At 45.1% G+C, this 20,000-nt stretch overlaps 1 protein-coding gene and 1 long non-coding RNA gene across 3 annotated transcripts in view; both read right to left on the bottom strand.

Moving 5' to 3' along the window:
* Positions 1-4,136, bottom strand: part of LOC138971753 (uncharacterized) — a 7,006-nt gene extending 2,870 nt beyond the window's left edge. Inside the window, exons 1-2 of the long non-coding RNA XR_011457359.1 lie at positions 662-4,136; positions 1-53 (exon numbers count right to left, since the gene is read on the bottom strand). The exon at positions 1-53 is cut by the window's left edge and continues 2,870 nt beyond it. This is a non-coding gene — a long non-coding RNA (uncharacterized lncRNA). The remainder of the gene's footprint in view (positions 54-661) is intronic.
* A 112-nt stretch (positions 4,137-4,248) lies between these two features.
* LOC138971752 (splicing regulator ARVCF-like) overlaps positions 4,249-20,000 on the bottom strand; it is a gene marked incomplete in the record, with an annotated part of 76,682 nt that continues 60,930 nt past the window's right edge. For both annotated transcript variants that reach the window (XM_070344548.1, XM_070344549.1), the window contains 5 exon segments: positions 4,249-6,176; positions 6,724-6,834; positions 9,269-9,542; positions 11,305-11,402; positions 19,433-19,526. In XM_070344548.1, coding sequence (XP_070200649.1) covers positions 6,012-6,176; positions 6,724-6,834; positions 9,269-9,542; positions 11,305-11,402; positions 19,433-19,526 — 742 coding nt within the window.

The raw sequence follows: 20,000 nt of genomic DNA, 5'->3' as shown, positions 1-20,000 counted from the left end.
GAGTCAGAATATAAGTACTGTACTAGCCATGTTTCGCCATGTAACAGCCAGACCTGTTTACCCCCAAAAGTGTTTTGGAGTAATGCTCAGCCCCAAAAATAGTAATCCTGGCACAAAAATAGTAATCATCCAGCATTCGTCGCCAATTACAACGCACATGACAACTGTGTCTGCGAAACGCAATCATGCACATATATATCCATCATTCACAAAGAAAACACATCAGTCAGTTTTTGTAGTCATCATAATTTCAAAGAAGATCACATCAAAAGCACATGCATCACTGATTCTTTTTCTTTTGCTCGTAGTAGGCCTTTTTCAGTGTGTCAAGCGCTTCTCTACTGTACTTGCGCTTGCCGAATGAGTGAGGGCGAGACTTCACCACTAGAATAAGGCTCTCCAGCGTCTCATCAGACAGACATGATCTCTGGTCAGTCCTGTGCTTTTTCACCCCATTTTGCCATTGAAAAAAACAATGCCAAACATGTGAATTAATAAAAAAAATAAAAAAATAAAAATAAAATTTTTATTTTTTTTTTACATTTTTTTTATTTATGAAAATTGTAGTCTTGACACGGATAGCGGAATGGCGTATTTTTTGCAGAAAATCGTAATAAATTACGCCAAAATCGTAAGGGTAAACAGGTCTGAACAGCCCTACGAAAGGACAGTGTACTTGGCTTGCAATTATGGATCAGATCAGAAAAACAAAGTGAAAATGTCCACTTGCTAAACACAAAAGAAAACATCTGAAAAGCTCTGTCTAAAACCAAGGCAAGATACACACAGCTCTTGTCAGCATAACGACACAGCAAAAAATATGACAGGTTGCGGAATTTTACACGAAAGTATGGCAATAAGCAAAGCTTGTCAAAAACCTTTTCTTTTTGAGCTCGCTCACATAATTCTATCTTTCTTCTTCTCTCTCACACAATGTTGTATTCCATATAGATATGAATCCTCAGTCTACTAAACAAACAATTGGCAACAACTGCCACACCAATGACACATATTTCAGTTCTTGTTATCTGCATACTGATAGCCAGCTGCAGATCAGTGGCTTTTGTCTTCCACATGCAATTTCCAATTCTTCTACACATACTGTAACTTGTATGCCAGACACATTTGACAATTACCAAAAAGTTACATCTTGAGTTTTCCTAAATCAGAATAATCCATTGTAAATTAACAAGGGGCTGTTTAGCAGACTCTGCTGAGAATCTGACTTTTTTCTTTTTCTTAACGTTTTTAATTTTCTGTGTGTGCTTTTTCTTCAAAAAACTGACAAGCTTTAAAGTACAGAACAGCAGTTTTAGCAGTCTCGATCTCTTGACAACCTTCTCTTCTATTAACAGCAAAATCTAACCATACATGCTGTGTTATTCAAACTTGTAGCTCATTAACCTACCACTGAATGGTTTGCTGGCCGGCAATAAACACTTTTGGGACATATATATATATACTGATATGTATTACCTTTTATAAGACGCTTCAAGCTGAACAAAACCAAAATGGTGCATGAAGCTAAACAATTGTCCTGCCATTCGTAAAACATGTAATGCAAAACACCCACTGAGCCACCGTGGGACACAAAAAGCAGACACATCAACATCAGTAATAAACTCCTAACTTGCTCTGGTTCACACTTTCTTGCTCAAACAACACGAACATCAAAACCTGATATCAGAAATGGAAGACCGAGACAAAACGAGCAAAGCAAAAATAATCTACAGCAGTATAAGAATTAATCCTTTACAGACGTCAACTGGCAGGGGACAAAATCATAGTTCCTGTCCCCCTTCTTTACACAGAAAAGAAACATTATTAAAAACATTTCCACAGTTGCCAGTTTTAGACGTACAGCCAGACCAAATTTTCTATGGTTTAATCAGGGTTTATTTTGTACCATGTTTCTCCGCTAATGGAAAGAGTACAAGTACTAGTTCTACAAAGACCATTCATAATACATGAAAGCAGTATGGAAAAACTGACTCTTCAGAGATTAAAAAAAAAAAAAGACAAAACATGACTAAGCAAGTGTTCTCCTCAACAATTAATGACAGGAGAGGTTTACCGGGGTGGTGTGCACAAGGTTATACCTAACAGGGTGAGAACCAAGCGCTGGGTCGGACTGGTTGAAATTGAAATTTTTTTTAGATTTCAACCAACGCAGTGCTTGGGTCCCATCCAGTTAATCACTTTCTTGTGCACTTTACTCCTGGTCTTTGACATATATATGGATGAAACTGACAATGATGCTAATGCGTCAAACTGGTTATCTCAATATCTGTGATCAAAGGAGTTGCAAATTCCATGTGCGTGATGTGTGTGCTCATGTCTCAGTTGATAAAACAGCAATTTTCATGTGAGTATGCCGCAGTTAATAAAACAACAATTTCTGACAAATCCAAATTCCGTTTGCATTATATTATTAAAACAATTTCACAACCTTCTGCTATCTGGCACAGAAACAGGCAAGAACCCAGAACTATAGACATACAAAGAAGTCACAACTTGTTTCCAGGGCTGCTCTTGTCATACAAACAATTAGCAACACAGCAGTAGCTTGTATTTCTGTCATGGATTATACTTGAGACTGTGCCAAAAGGTCAGGTGTCATGTCTACTGTCCCGAATGACACACGATTGCTGACATTTCACCATTGCCAACAGAATAAACAAATAAGAAATAGGTAGAAAATGAATGTGAAAACTGACTTTAATTGTTGATCAGTATTTTCTATACCACTAACAAATAATCTACTTGCACATAGCTGTTTGGCAAATGTATGTTGCATGGGACACACTGACATGAAAGTGGAAGATGTTTTTCCCTCTAGAGAAACTACATATCAAGTTACACTTTTTGTGCTCTTCCATTCCAGTTGGCAATCAATTGTTAACGCATGTTATTAGAAAAAATAGAACGAAAACAGATTAGATAGAATGAAAAATGTACTGGTGATGTCATTTGGGACATACTGACATGAAAACGTCACCTTTTGGCACAGTCTCACTTACCAAAGGTACATTCACTCGTGCATGAAGCGAAATAATGTTAACGAGATGTATATATATGAACTGTTGTACTTCCCTTCTCTGTCATTGTAGTCTCATCGAGATTCTACCCACACTTTCTGAAAACAAACATTCAAGGTTTGATATGATCTAGGTTTCTTTCGCCTTTTGTTTTTTTACTTGGAGCAACGACACCCAGATGTGTGAGAGTGGGGGGCAAGATATGCACAAACTGATATGATTGCTCTTGGGTACAACGCTGGACTGTAAATGCTATTTTTTAAGTGTGGCCATTAAAAAAACTCATGTTGATGGAAAAGTGATATGTAGACTTCTACCGCCTTCCTGTGTATGTTGCCTACACCCTTTCACACGTACAAAACGATGCTGCTGATAGCGTTCACAAAGAAAGTTTGATTGTGTTAGGATTGAGGAGACATCAATTCCCACATTTTACCCTTTAAGGACATGAACTAGCAGGAGAAACTAATCACAGACCCATCCTCCTTTACACAGAAAAGAAACATCATCAACAAATGTTACACAGAGAATATTTTCATCGAAGATTCTACACGAACATGTACAGTCGAACCTGTCTAAAGAGACCACCCAAGGGACTGAGCAAAAATGGTCTCTTAAAAAGGTGGTCTCTTTGGACAGGTGATTTATATAATTGTAAAGACCATCGGGGATCCTTTGGGGTGGTCTTAATGGGCAGGTGGTCTTTACGGACAGGTGGTCTCTAGGGCAGGTTCCACTGAACTTCCTGATTTAACGAAATGCTAACAAATCCTACAGATATGCTACAGCCTCAGATCCCATAAAAAAAAAAGATGCAGTAGAACCTGAATCAGCTTCTTCTTTTTCTTCAGCGTTTCATGAGGTCTACTATTGAAGCAGCACAACTGCATGCTCAGAAGATAGCACGATCAAAGATGCCATAATATGACACCAAGTTCCAGTGAAAAGACTTGCTTCCAATGCTTGTCATTTAGCAGGCTAAGTCAGCTGTGTGTTCCTCCAACCAGACAGTAGAGCACAGAGAGAGAGAGAAAGAGAGAGAGAGAGAAAGAGAGAGAGAGAGAGAGAGAGAGAGAGAGAGAGAGAGAGAGAGAGAGAGAGAGAGAGAGAGAGAGAGAGAGACAGATGAGAGAGAGAGAGAGAGAGATTTGTTTGTTTATTTGTTGCTTAACGTCCAGCCGACTACGCAGAGCCATATCAGGACGAGGAAGAGAGAGAGAGAGGGAGAGAGAGATTTGTTTTGATATTGTCGTCCTAAACTTGACTATTATGAGTGGACTATTTGCGCGTCAATATTTTATTTATGTTTTTACGTTTCATGTTGTTTATTGTAATGCTGTATACACCACACCTGAGTTTCTCCTCGTTGAGATAATAAAGTGTTCTATGTCTACGTCTACGTCTATGTCTATGTTCCAGGCGTGTTCCATGTTCAAGACTCCCAGGCCGTCTGAAGCACGGAGACCCCACTGCAAGAAAAGCTGCTCAGCCCCACACCTCAACCCTGAGAACAGCACAGTTTGCCCTGTAAACTAGACTGACAATTTCATCTGTCTGTCAACGACAGAAGAAGGAAGAATCTGCTCTAAAATGTTTTGATTGTTACTGGGAAACTGCGGCTCATGTAGTCACAGCTGCTCTGTAATGGGCAGAATATACCTGCGCAGTTTCAGCGGCACAGACGACGCACTGCATATTATTGATGCCGCGATAGGGATTATGACGAGTACTTGGCCTGTTTTCCTCTCATGCAACGTGCAGCGAGCTGGGATTATCTGCAGTGCGTCGTCGGTCCTGCTGAAGTTACATAGATGAGCGGAACCCCTAACATCCACAAGAAGAAGTGGACCCTGAAGTGGGCGTTCAACACAAAAAGGCCCTGACCAACCCATCTTGTATGTGTGTGCTGACCCCCGATCTTGTAATGACCATCACCAGCATCTTGTTTTCCCCTTGTCTTTCACTTGTTTTCCCCTTGTCTTTCACTTGCCACACAGCTACCAGAGTGCACACTGGTCTCCTGGGTTTCTCACTTTATATTTCTCCCCTAAAGATGCCTTTTGGTATAGAGGCCCCTTTGTCCTCATTGCAACCCAGAAGCAGAGTCAAGGTGACCAAAGCCACCCACGACCGCAGAGGGATAAATCCTCACCAGGGTAATTCTACAACGCAGTGGCTCAACACTTAAGTTAATGAAATGATTACAACTACTGTAAATGTAATGAAACACCAGTAGTCAAGAAACTGTTGCCAACTACTGTAAACGTAATGAAACATCAGTAGTCAAGATGCCAGCTACTGTAAATGAATGAAACGTCTGTACCAAAAAAATCTGACGGCTGCAAAACAGCTGTGGCGCTAAAAGGCCTTTAAAGACGCAGGTAAGAGTCTTGAGAGTAAAACTCTTGTCACAGCAGCACAGTTTACAGTATAAGTCAACTGTTTTCCATTATCTGTTTGTTTTTGTGTTTGGTCATCTGTCTTTGTGCTGCTGGGGTATGGCCTGTTTGAAGGTTTCATTGAAAAGTCTACCAAGTAACGACCCTTGTCACGTTAGTCATGAAGATGACAGCGCCACGATCCTTCCTATTGTGGCCAACACACCAGCAAGGAAAGCGTGCAATTTGTGTCGCTGCAGAAGTCAAATATGCCGAACACATTGCTGTTCACAAATCCACTTTTTCCTTTCTTTTTTCCTGTTCCAAATCCTCATTTTGTCTTTGTTCACTCTCGCAAAAATAACTCACTCAATTGAGAACATAATCCCTGTGTTCCATACCAATCTGCTACTTCAGCACGAAACTTGCAGCCAGCAAAACTGGCACACATTTCCCAGCCAACATCGTCCACGTTTGCACAGAAACTATTCGGCTGGCGTTTGTGTACAAGACTTTAATAAAACACAGCGGAACTGAGCAGATGTAAAAACAGGATCACACTGGTAAAAACTGGATCACACTGGTTAAAACTGGATCACACCCAGGAGTCAGCTCCCCCTTGACCTCCGGCGTCCATCACCGGGCCCCCCTGCCGGGCGTAGTCGTCGTTACGCCGGCGACCTTTGTTGACCTGGGCGTAGAGCGGCTCGGCCACCACTGTCAAGTCTTGTTGGGAGGAGAGGTCTTGTGCAGATGCGCCCTGCAATTAGAGAGTTTGTAGTTAAATCAAAAAGAAAACACACCAGTAACCAGGTTAGGTAAGTTTAAATCAATATTTCGGCATGTAACCGCCTTCTTCGGGATGGTATGGAAAGAATGGAAAAATGAAAAAGGATGAAAAAAGAAAAAGAACAAAAAAAATCAAAAAATGAAGTTTGTAGTTAAGTAAAAAAGTTTTTTTCTGGAATGACATTTTTAGCTCTTTTGTTTGACTCCGCGCACACATACGCACTCCAAACACACACACACTACAAAAACACACATGTGCATGCAAATCTATTTGTGTACTAATGAAAAAGTCTTGTGGTATCTTGTACTTTAAAAAAACAGAAGAAAGGATACAACTAAAAACAAATACAAAAAAAGCACTTCACATACTTCTCCACTTCTATGCTGAACACTCACACACAGACACACATTCAAACGCATGCGCACACACTCACACACACACAAACGCACACACACACACACACACACCTCTACCCTCATCTTGATTCCAAAACTTGATTTAATGTTAGAAAACTCACCGGGGGCAGGTTAGGGAAAAGCGGCACTCCGCCAACAGGCTTTTTATGCGGCCTTGGCTCGTCCAGGGGGGCATAGCCTGGACCCAGGTCGTTCATTGGAACACTGTCAGGCTGCAAGAGACCAACAAGAAAATGTCAAATGTTTTTCCCTACTGCTCCAACCATTGTGTAAGCTGAAACCTCCCATAGCTGCCAACCTTCTGAAGTCAAAATCCAGGAGCCAGGGGGTCCAGGGGGACCGTTTAGTCTTGAATATGAGCAGGGAGAAGTTGTACAATTCAGGAGAATCCCGGAAAACCCGAGAGGGTTGGCAGCTATGGCCTCCCCTCCCCAGTAAGGAAGCTTCTAAATAGGAATCATCTATTGTATCTACATTCAACCCTGTCCTTGACACCTCCCCTCCCCAGTAAGGAAGCTTCTAAATAGGAATCATCTATTGTATCTACATTCAACCCTGTCCTTGACACCTCCCCTCCCCAGTAAGGAAGCTTCTAAATAGGAATCATCTATTGTATCTACATTCAACCCTGTCCTTGACACCTCCCCTCCCCAGAAAGGAAGCTTCTAAATGGGAATAATCTATTGTATCTACATTCAACCCTGTCCTTGACACCTCCCCTCCCCAGTAAGGAAGCTTCTAAATAGGAATCATCTATTGTATCTACATTCAACCCTGTCCTTGACACCTCCCCTCCCCAGTAAGGAAGCTTCTAAATAGGAATCATCTATTGTATCTACATTCAACCCTGTCCTTGACACCTCCCCTCCCCAGAAAGGAAGCTTCTAAATAGGAATCATCTATTGTATCTACATTCAACCCTGTCCTTGACACCTCCCCTCCCCAGTAAGGAAGCTTCTAAATAGGAATCATCTATTGTATCTACATTCAACCCTGTCCTTGACACCACCTCTCCAAAGCGACCACATGCCCATAACAGCCACCCAAAAAAAAGTCCCAGACCGTTTTTTCCCTATGTGTATAATTCACCTTTCTTTGGCCACCAACTTTTTATAACGACCACTTTTCATCAGTCCCTTGGATGGTCGTTATGCCAAAAGAAAAAAGAAGGTCTGTTTACGGTAACATAGGGTGAAAAAATAGGGTCAGTAGGTCGGCCTTTTTTTTTCCATTTTTGTTTTTCCATTTTTTTATTTTTTTTAATTTTTTTTTTCTCCCCTCTCTATGATGTTTCACAGTTCATTTCTTCTCATCAATCCCTGTTTTTGCCCAACATAACTATAAACAGTACTTTGAGCTTACCTCCCTTCTGTCGTCTGCTGTTTGAGCGCAAACAGCTCTATTTTGGATGGGTTTTTTTTTTTTTTCAGAAGATCCAAAAAAAGATTAGGGTCGGGCCTAAAAACTAGGGTCGGTCGGGTTACCGTAAACAGACCTTTTTTTTTTTTTTGCCTTATAGACAGGCTTGACTGTGTTCGTATCAATAAAGTATCACATCATTCAAATATTTCCATCATCAAAACAACAGCTATTAAAGGGATACTTCATGGCTGGTCCCAAGTGCAATCTCCCCGTCACAGATATCACTGTTCTTATATCTTAACGACACAAACTATCAAACCAACCAGCTCTCTTGTTGTCTGTGCTGTTTGTTGTAGTCTACACATTTTACATTTTGTTTGTTTGTTTGTTTGCTTAACGCCCAGCCGACCACGAAGGGCCATATCAGGGCGGTGCTGCTTTGACATATAACGTGCGCCACACACAAGACAGAAGTCGCAGCACAAGGCTTCATGTCTCACCCAGTCACATTATTCTGACACCGGACCAACCAATCCTAGCACTAACCCCATAATGTCAGACGCCAGGCGGAGCAGCCACTAGATTGCCAATTTTAAAGTCTTAGGTATGACCCGGCCGGGGTTCGAACCCACGACCTCCCGATCACGGGGCGGACGCCTTACCACTAGGCCAACCGTGCCGGTCCTACACATTTTACATGCTACCTTAGCATTTACATGGCATCATCCCACAAGGGACACAAAGACCTCACACACACACACACACCAGACATCTGAGAATAAGAAATAAAACAAACAACATGGAATTTGACACAACCTTATTTGACAATGACTGTTGATACTGTAATGGTCAATGAGATACCATGTTCAATGAGAACACACATCAATCAATCAATCAATCAATATGAGGCTTATATCGCGCGTATTCCGTGGGTACAGTTCTAAGCGCAGGGATTTATTTATTTAAAAAAAAAAATTTTTAAAATTGTTATGCAATTTATATCGCACACATATTCAAGGCGCACGGATTTATTTATGCCGTGTGAGATGGAATTTTTTACACAATACATCACACATTCACATCGGCCAGCAGATCGAAGCCATTTCAGCGCATTTCCTACTTTTCACGGCCTATTATTCCAAGTCACACGGGTATTTTGGTGGACATTTTTATCTATGCCTATACAATTTTACCAGGAAAAAAACCTTTTGTCAAACGTGGGATCTTTAACGTGCACACCCCAAACAAACAACTTAAACATTCTTGAGAAAAACTCCATCCTACCGGTAATCTGTCACGCGAATAATTCCCCCGGTCGCTCTGATCGTAGAGGGCGGGGTTGCTCTGGTTCATGGCCAGGTAGCCGTCCATGTCCATGCGACTGCCGCCGTGGTGACTGTAGTTGCCCCGGTCGTCATGACGCGGCATGCGCCCGGCAGTCAGCGTGTTATCGTCGTAGCCCTGGCCCGAGATGGGGCGACTGAGCGTGCCGTAAGGCGTGGTGTGGTTACTGGAGGGCATGGTGCCGAAATTGCCAACCACACCACCTCTCTCGTGCCTGGACCAAACACAAAACAAGAGGCGAAGCCATCAAGGCTCACGTAAGAAATCGACAAACAGTAACACAAACTCAATCACTCCGTCACACATACACACACACACACACACACACACACACACACACACACACACACACACACACACACACACACACAGAAAGAGCATAGGTGAAACTGTGCAAGAAAGCGAGACACTAGATCTAGATCTGTCTGTCTGCATGTAGCCTACTTACAGGGACACGACTGCCAACTAGTCTCGGCCCGCTCAAAATAATAATGACCGAGACTTTCAGTACTTCCTTCGCGTGACGTCTAACCCTCTTACGTCATAATGTGACGTCAATGTAATGTGACGTCTTCAAATGTTAGAGTTTCTACCACAGACATACACACGCACGCACGCACATACGCACGCACGCACAGACAGACAAAGTTACGATCGCATAGGCTACACTTACGTGAGCCAATAATAATAATCTATCATTTATATGGCACAAGTCCTACTATAGTTTATGTGCCTTACATTAATGAAAAATAATGTACAAAATACACTCACAAATAAACAATTCTGTATACAAAGCAATCAGTTTCTTCCAATTCTGTGGTGTATACATATAAGGATTGTATGCAGTGAAATGTGCTACTTGTTTGTACTGAATACTGAGAAAAGAAAGTTTCACGCGATTAATAACCTGATTTCCAAGACACGCTATAGCAGACATGTTTTTGAAAAGATGAAGCACACTAATTAAAGATTATAACCAAAATACAGCTCTTCATGGACAAAGCAACATTTCTCTTAAAATCACAATAAAATTGTGCCCGACAATATCCGGTTCTGAGAAAGCAGCCACGTTTCCTGACTTTCAGTGATACAGAAATTGAAGAATTACACTGGAAAAAGGTTTAGAACTAAATTCACAGTCCACGCAGTTACAGTGTACATCAGGGTAAAGCAATTTCACTTATCTGTATCATGGTAATGTAACCGAGCGCCTGAAGCACAAGCATCCCCTTTGGAGGTCAAGCCAGTCAAACAGCATTGAGATATTAGAGCTAAATTAATTGTCCTTTTAAAACTGCTATGGGAACGCAGAGGTTGGTAAGAGCATAAGAGTGTACCAGGTGATGATAAAATCGTTTATTTAACGTCACTCTGAAAAAACATTGGCGACATTTGTCTTAGATTAAAAACAAACACAGGCGCGCACACAAACTTTCCCTTTATGTACAGTGGTTCACCACCCTCCCATCCCCCGCACACTCTCGCTCATCTAATTAAAAGTCGTACTAAGAGATACTGGAATATAAAAGGGTATTTTTAAGATGTTCTGATAAAAATATAAAGTAGCTATGAAAAGCAATGGCGTTTGTTGCAGTAATATCTCTTCATATCCATGCACCAAGCGGGTGCATGTGTAAAAGTCTATCAATAAGTTTAGGAGCTTGCCACCCAAGGCATTAAAGGTTAAAAGATATCTTAATTTTTCATTTGGGGTATTTGGCAGGATATTTTGGTTCGAGTACCAGGTGACAACAGCAGACAGACCTCATCACACATCCACATCTCACTGGTGTGCTGTGTACCGACGTACCCAAAACGTAGAGGTACTATAAATAGCTCAAGCTCACGGCAGGGAGACAACTCTGTCAATGCAGAGCAGTTGCCTGTGACAGGGGGGACTACTGCGTCTAACACAAGCATGCAGAACCAACTGAAGTTCTTTTCATTCTTCCCAACAGTAATGTTTGCTATGTTACCTTGGTATAGCCTTGGAGTGTGTGAAGTCTTCCTCGGCAAAGCCCGTGCGAGCATATTGTGGGTGCAGTGCCTTGAAACTCCACAACGTTTTCAGGATCTGACAAACATACACAGGGATCATTCATTCTAATAATCATCGGTCCACGGCTATCGCCAGTTTCTCTCTGACAGCATGCTGAATTATTGCGCGAATCTATCAAAACAAGAATACAGAGTTATCTCCCATATGTTTTTTGCGAGCACTGATCGAAATTTGAGATCAGTGTTTGCGAGACGAAAATGATTGCAGATTGGCCGACTTCGACAGTGATCTCCGTTCTGTTCTTCACAGTTATGATAAAGACATCGTTCTAAGGTTAAAACAAGTCGCAATTTTGAGACTGCTGTCGGAAGGAGACCGTGATATATGGTTGCATCACTCTCAACTGGTCACAGAAAAAATTGTCTGCACCGGAGCCAAAGTTGATTATCACGTGACACTTTTGCCATATTTAGAGTTGTTTGCACAGTATTATACATCCGCGAAAAATAGCTCGCTTGAAACTGTCTTACATATCAATTCCTTTGTAATTTAAAAATTACACAACACCATGAAAAATCATTATCGACGATCGCGAATCTGCTTATATCCATAACACATTACGAAAAGATCTAAATATGTAAAAAATCGATTTCCTCTTCAGACAAGGAAAACCAAGGCATCCTGTCAGGGATAGAATGAGACCCGAAGGGAAGTAACTCATTTTTGACCTGAGTTCAGGATGAGGGATCATTAGGAAGCTACACAGGCAGGGATCAAAAAAGAAACTATGACAATTCAGAGCGTCCATACCTTGGACAATATGATGGCAACTTCTTGCCAGAGATCAGACCAAAATCATATTGACATAAGTTTTTTTATTTATTTCATTTGTCTCATGACTATTTCTTCGTCTGTCCACTATAAAGACCATTGGGTCGATGTACTTGTGAATGTCATGTTTAGTCAACATTAAACGTTCTGAATACAGGGGCCTTCCACTAAATCGCAAATTGGGCTACATCGCGAAGACCTCTTGGACCCTGAAAAAACCCGGTGAGAGTCGACTGTACTTAACTTTCTTGTTTGTTAAATTTGTTGATGAAACAAGAAATGTGCGTGAGAGAAAATGTAAGTTTTACGCCCTCACGGCAAAGCCATTAGGGGCATGTTACACGGGAAAACCCGGTTTTGTATGAAAATAAAAAATAAAAATGCAGGGGTGGGGGGGGATGTAGACAGCTGGCTGCCGGCTGCTAGAGGAGTGTGTGAGTGTGTTTGTGTGTGTGTGTGTGTGTGTGTGTGTGTGTGAGTGTGAGTGTGAGTGAGTGAGTGAGTGTGTGTGTGTGTGTGTGTGTGTGTGTGTGTGTGTGTGTGTGTGTGTGTGTGTGTGTGTGTGTGAGTGAGTGAGTGTGTGTGCATGTGCGTTCGTGTGTGTGTGTGTGTTTTGGTAAGCATGACAACATGTGCATTAGGATGATTTTCTCCAGACTTGCTCCAATAACTTTACTCTAAGCCTGTTTTTATGTCAGACCCAGACCTGTTTACCCTTACATTGACCCATGAGGAAGATTTGAAGGAAAATGAGGAAGATTTTCCACTTCATGCGGAAGATTTTTTTTAAAGCCACAAACTCGCTCTAAAGCAATAAAACACTTTTTTTTCATAATTAATTTTGCTGTGTGCCCAGAAATACAAAATTTTATAAGTAAATTTTAATTTAATTAATATACTTACCCAACTCACATATAGCAATTAACTCTAGTTCAGTGCTGGTTACGCTGTACGCGTCCCCTTGGTAACAAGGGAGACCACTCTAAAAAAGAGAGTGACCAGTCCCATAAGGCCAGACCAACTACCGGTCCGACTTCCGTATGCGTGCGCATACGCCGCCATTTGTATCATTCCATCGAAGCCCAACTCACTCCCTTTTTTAGTCCCAAATACCACCACAGCGGGGAGGCGGGAGGGATTAAACGATGTGAGTTGGGTAAGTATATTAATTAAATTAAAATTTACTTATAAAATTTTGTATTAAATTACATACACTATACCCAACTCACATATAGCAGATTGCTACTATAGGTGGTGGGTACTTACCAAAATTCAACCACGCAGGACTTGCCCCGCGGCTACCATCGCTGGTAGCGCAGAGCTGCCATCCTGCCTCAGTGAAGCGACGTCCCTGAGGTAAAAGTTTATAAAAACATCCTCTGATCTCCAGTATGCTGATTCTAGCACTTCAGCCAGACGACCAGACTTGAGGACGGCCAAAGAGGCCGCCCAGGCTCTTGACTCATGAGTTCTTGCAGAGGTGAGAGGCAAGACAGCCCTAGACTCTCCTGACTGAGCCTCCCACCAGGCATAAGCCTGCTTGATCAGTGTAGATACCCACTTGGTCAACGTGACCTTCGCAATATCCTTATCCCTAGCTGTGTTTAAGGAAATAAAGAGCAGCTTTTGGGTTTCTGAGCGAATATGCCGAGTTCGTGACAGGTAGAGGCTGAGCGACCGGACGGGACAATTAGCTAGATCTGGATCTCCAGGAGCTAAAACCGTGCTTAACGGCAAGATATGCAAAACAGGCGAAACATGACCGGGCTTCTGATTCTTAGCGAGGAAGCCGGGAATAAATTTGAGAGACAACGAACCATCCTTTTCAAAGGAAATGTCTTTCCCTAGACCGGACAAAGCATGAATTTCGCTACCTCTCCTTGAAGTAGCAAGCAAAGTTAAAAACACGGCCTTGCGAGTCAAATTAAGCAAAGTAGCCGAACGGATGGGCTCAAACTCCCCCGAGGCTAAGAAACGTAAAACCAAAAATAAATCCCAGGCAGGGAGGTGCGATTTAACCCGAGCGGCTGTAAGGGAAGCGCCCTTCAGAACACTAGAGATCACCCCGCCAAGTGAGATCTTACGCCCCAACTGTAAAAGAGTTGAGGATATCGCCGACCTCCTTACTCTAAGGGAAGAGGGAGAACCTCCCTGCTCTGCCAACCACGCAAGGTGGTTGGCTACCTGCATGGACCTTGGTGCAAGGGGATTAACCCCGTTAAGCGCGCACCACCTAGCCCAAGCTGCCCAGTGCGAAGAGTATACCGAAGTTGTAGACTCTCTATGGGCGTGGCGGACGAACTTTACAGTAGACGCAGAGGCCCCCGCCTTAAGCAGAGCGCTTCGGATAGAATCCAGGCGTGAAGGCTCAAGAGCCGCGGATTTTCGTGGGGGATGCCTGACCGAGGCTGCACGAGGTCCCCCTTTTTCACGGCGAGAGGGATCGGAGGCCGAACTGCTAGGCGCAGTAGGTCGGGAAACCAGTGCTGGCTTGGCCAAAACGGAGCGACCAGAACCAGCGCTGGCTTCTCTAAGTCTACTTTTCTGAGGACCTTTCCGAGGAGGCAAAACGGAGGGAACGCATACGCTGTCAGGTTTGCCCAACTGATTTCCAAGGCATTCACCTTCCAGGCCAGAGGATCTGGGAAGGGGGAGACAAAGAGAGGGAGCCTTGCTGAAAACCTCGTTGCGAAAAGATCGATCACCGGCTTGTCTATCTGCAACCAGAGACGATCCAGGGATTGGTGTGAGAGGGTCCACTCCGAGTGAACCACCTTGTCCCCCCTGCTCAAACTGTCCGCCAGGACGTTCAGACTTCCCTTCAGGTAAACAGCTGAAAGAAGGATGCCATGAGAGTTGCACCACGTCAGAATGAGGCAGGCTTTGTCTGACAGACTGGGAGACCGTGTCCCCCCCTGCTTGTTCACATACGACGCCACCGTCGTGTTGTCTGTGTGAATCCTGACATGTCTGCCCTCCAGCAAGGGCCTGAACGCCCGCAGAGCCAGAGAGACTGCCTCCAACTCCAGCAGATTGATGTGAAGGGAGCTTAGTGTTGAGTCCCACACCCCCGACACCATCTGCCCGTCTAGATGAGCCCCCCACCCTGACAGAGAAGCATCCGTAAAGAGCTCCTTCTCTGGCTGAGGGCACACAATGGGAACTCCCTGAAAGAGCACCGGGAGCAGCCACGCGCGAGTGGTCTCCAGAAACCACACCCCAAGAGGGATCTGAACGTTCCAATCCTGGACTGACTGGTCCCACCTTGACTGCAGAGCGACCTGAAACGGCCGTTTGTTCACTCTGCCCAGCGGGATAAGAGTTGCCATAGACTCCATTTGCCCCAGCACCGACGTAAGAACCCGAGCACTGGCCTGATTCTCTCCGTCGAGAGAGCGTATCAGTGCCTGGAGTTTGTCCACTCGTCTCTGAGACGGGCGAACTGACCAGGCCCGCGTATCGAACTCCATGCCCAGATACACAAAACTTTGGGATGGAACCAGTTCCGATTTTGTGCGATTGATCGAGAATCCCAGCTGCGAAGCTTGACTCAGAACCGTCTGAGTATGCAGATCGCAGAGATCCTTTTGCTGGTGCAGGATTAACCAGTCGTCCAGATAGGCTCTTAACCGGACCCCGTCCTTCCTTACAAGAGCGCACAGCTGCCGCACAACCATCGTGAACACCCAAGGGGCTAGCGACAGGCCAAACGGCAGAGCTCTGAACTGATACACTTTGTCCCCCCAGGGGAAGCGTAGCCACTTCCTGTCCGAAACGTGAATGAGGATGTGGAAGTACGCGTCTGTTAAGTCTACAGACGTCGCCCAGTCCCCCGGACGCAACGCCTCCCGAACAGAGGTAGCCGTCTCCATGGTGAACCGTATTGTTCGTAAGAACTTGTTCAGAGAGGAAAGATCCAAGACCGGCCTCCAAGCCCCCGAGGCTTTTGGTACTACGAACAGCCGCCCGTAATACCCCGGAGACCGCAGATCTAAGACCTCCTCTATTGCTCCCTTGAGCAACAGAGCAGTCACTTCCTTTTGAACAGCATCTCGTGCTTCTAGATCCTTTGGCGCCCTGCAGGGCGGGATTATCCTGACCAGAGGAGCCTTCTCCTCTGACCAGAGCAGCCGGAACCCCGAACGCACGATCCCAGTAACCCACTTGCTGTCCACTAATTGTAGCCAGGAAGTGAGGGCCCTGGACGGGCCGCCCGCTACAACAAGCGCGGGGGCTACCGGGACGTGCTGTTCGGGGAAGTTTCATTGGGGGTGAGGCTTGCGCCCCGACCCCCTAGAGCCTCCAAAAGACTGCCCCCTCTTCTGATAGGGCGCTCCACGGCCCCTACCCCTAGAGGCAAAGGACTGTTTATACGCCTTGCCACCCCCAGAAGAGGAAGCCTGAGGCTTGCTGGCAGCCTGAGTCTGCGTGCTGGACTTGCTCTGCGGCTTCTGGAACCCATGCTGCGCGATGCGCGCAATCGCAATGTCTCTCGCATCCTGGGTCTCTTTCCGGAGAGCGTCAAGAGAAGATTGACCCAGCAGAGCACCCTCCGAAAAAGGCGAGACCTTCAGACCTCTATGGTAGCCTTGTCCGAGATCTTAGAACCCGCCAAAAAGGCTGACCTCCTAGACAACACCGCATGGGTGTAAAGCCTTGCCGACAAAGCCATCTGCTCTCTCGTCACTTTAGCCAAAGTAGACAGGAGAGTAGTAGCCACAGCAGGAGAAGCGTCGAACCGAAACTCAAAAGGATCGAGCGAGGACGCAATAGATCGAGAGAGCGACCTCTGTAACGACTCAGAGACAGAGGACAACTCTAGAAGAGACCTACCGGTCTCCTCTATGGCCAACAGAGAACTTTCAGTGCAAGGGACAGGCTTGTCCTTCCTGTAAGCATCCTCTCTTAGACTGGCCAGTTCCGGTGAAACCGGAAGTGCACAAGATGGCAAAGCAAAGGATTCGATCAAGTTGACCGGAAACGGATTCAACCTAAAGCTGTGCGAAGAGGAAGCAGGACGATCCCCCTCTTTCACAACCCAAGGCAACACTTCCTCCGGAACCTCACCATGCTGAGCTAGCAGAGGGACCGGAGCATGCCGTTTACCCTTCAGGGTAGATGCCATCTCAACAGCAATAGTCGGCGATTCCCGAAAGCGGAAGTGAGGCTTCTGCTCCCTCGCACCCCGGAAATCGTCCAGTGCCGAAAGGGGTGGGGCAAGATTCATCTTACTTTCCACCACCCCTTCCGGGAAGAACTTAAACGCCGCTTCCGCTGCCAGTGCCACCATGGCTGGGAGCTTGAAGGGCAAGTTCAGTTGGGTGTCCCCCGGAACGGAAGGAGCACCCTCGTCAGTATCCCCGTCCTGCTCTTGAAAGCAGTCCGGAAACCGACCCTCGGACACACCGTGTTCCGACCAAGGATCGTCACCGACAACTTCCTGCCCCCTGGGCGGAAGAGGACTCAGCACCTCGCCGGCACTCTCTATGAGTTGCGGACCGAGAGCCTTACCCTTTCGCTGATCAGGGCCCAGACCCGCAACCGACCCCCTGTCACAGCAGGAGGGGCCAGCCGCGGTATCTGAGCTTTCGCGGTGCAACTTTCGTTGGCCCGCTACTCGCTCCTGACCACGCACACCGCTTTCGCCAGAGAACCCAGCTACTCGCGGTGTCAACATACCTTTGTCAAGTGCGGGCACGTTCAGCAAAGACACCCAGCGTGAGCCACCATCCTGCGGAGCATGAACATCTGCCTGAGTCACAGTAGCAGACGGCCGGGCGGAAGTAGAGGAGGAAGTCAAAGGAGACGACCCGATCCTGGCAAGAGAACAAACATCCGAAACACCGGACGGGAGGGAACGAAGTTCCTCCCTAGTAGAGGAAAGCTCCGACGCTAATGTCGAAACTTGCGCACTAAGTGTCAACAACAGAGAAGCTACCTCCGCATTAGCTAAACCTGGGCAAGGTGTGGAATCCGAAACACCGGAGGCCAAGCCAGAAACATTAACTTTATCTAAGGCAACTTTAGACAGAGGAGGGCTAACATGCTTGTCAGCCAAAACCGGTGACTTAGCGGAAGACGAATCAGAAGTCAAAGACGCGTCAAGTCCAGCGCTCTTACTAGACTTACGCGAAGATTTCCTAGAAGGAGTCGCATCAGCCGAGACCTGTCTCGAACTAGGCTTCTTCAACGCACTATCTTTGAGTGCCGCTTCCGCCATTACAACAACAAACTCACAAAAATTTTCAGTCAAAAAAATTTATAAGTTCGAAAGCAGCGACAAACGTCGCTAAAGTTGCGATAAATCAGAAAGATCTCACCCCACACAGCGTAGGAACAGGTGTAAAGCTTCAGGCGGTACCAAGGGGTGCATCCGAAGTCCTAAGACCAAGGTGTAAAGCTGACAACAGCAGGAGCGTACATAAAACGCGACCAGACCCTTGGATCGCTGAGAGTGGAATGATACAAATGGCGGCGTATGCGCACGCATACGGAAGTCGGACCGGTAGTTGGTCTGGCCTTATGGGATTGGTCACTCTCTTTTTTAGAGTGGTCTCCCTTGTTACCAAGGGGACGCGTACAGCGTAACCAGCACTGAACTAGAGTTAATTGCTATATGTGAGTTGGGTATAGTGTATGTAATTTAATGATAAACTGATGGACTGTACGTGCCGTTCACAATCATTCTTCCCACCATGAGTGATCGAGAAATGACTGTCACACAGCGTGCAGTAAGAATGGCTTGGTCCAAATTTCTTGGAAACCGTCAAGTCCGTCACTTCTTTGAGTAATCTTCTTTCCACTTCTGATAATAGATTCTCTTCTTCTTTGCCCCACACGCATTAGTCGCGCTCTTCATCGTCAGTTTCGTGTCGGTGTTGTTCCTTTCTTTTCGTTGGAGGCATTTTGCAAAAAGACACCAACTGGCAACACGTGTAACCAAAGTACCGGAAGAAGACACACGGTTCTAACAGGAAATTGACGAAAGACGTCTTAATACTGAGAAAACTATCGCGACTTTTTACCGAAAACATCACAAATATTTTTTTCTCAAAATCGCGCCAAATTGCGGAAGACTTCAAGCAGTGCGCGGACAAGCGGAAAAACGATCTTAAATCCGTAAAACTTCCGCCCATTCCGTAAGAGTAAACAGGTCTGCAGACCCTTTGCTCACCAACAACCTGATACAGATTGTCTACGTCAAACAAAGTATCCTCCCTTCCCACCCAAGAAAAGACAACATTGTACAAAGAAAAGCGCCCCCTGTGACTTACCGTGTGATTGATCTTCAACGTCCGGGCCAAGTATTTGCCGTCAGATGTGTTGATGTATTTTAAACGGGCCAGTCCGTCTTCTTGGATAAGTGACCTGCAACAAACCAATAACAGCTCATGTCATGTCACAGAGGAGATAACCATACATACAATAAAATGGTAACCAGGATTGTTAACAATATCAAACTGACTGGGGATGTTATGTTATATGAAGTCTTATATCGCGCGCGTATCTCCAGACTCGGACTCAAGGCGCAGGGATCTATTTATGCCGTGTGAGATGGAATTTTTTACACAATACATCACGCATTCACATCGGCCAGCAGATCGCAGCCATTTCGGCGCATATCCTAATTTTCACGGCCTATTATTCCAAGTCACACGGGTATTTTGGTGGACATTTTTTATCTATGCCTATACAATTTTGCCAGGAAAGACCCTTTTGTCAATCGTGGGATCTTTAACGTGCACACCCCAAATGTAGTGTACACATGTTAATGTGAAAAAATGAAAAACAAGAAAAACAAAGGAAGTAAAAGAACAAACAAGACACACATCACTGCAAAGG

Source organism: Littorina saxatilis, linkage group LG7 (assembly GCF_037325665.1).
Source record: "Littorina saxatilis isolate snail1 linkage group LG7, US_GU_Lsax_2.0, whole genome shotgun sequence".
Taxonomy (NCBI): domain Eukaryota; kingdom Metazoa; phylum Mollusca; class Gastropoda; order Littorinimorpha; family Littorinidae; genus Littorina; species Littorina saxatilis.
The sequence above is the reverse complement of the archived record's forward strand: the minus strand, read 5'-3'. Positions and strand labels throughout refer to the sequence as shown.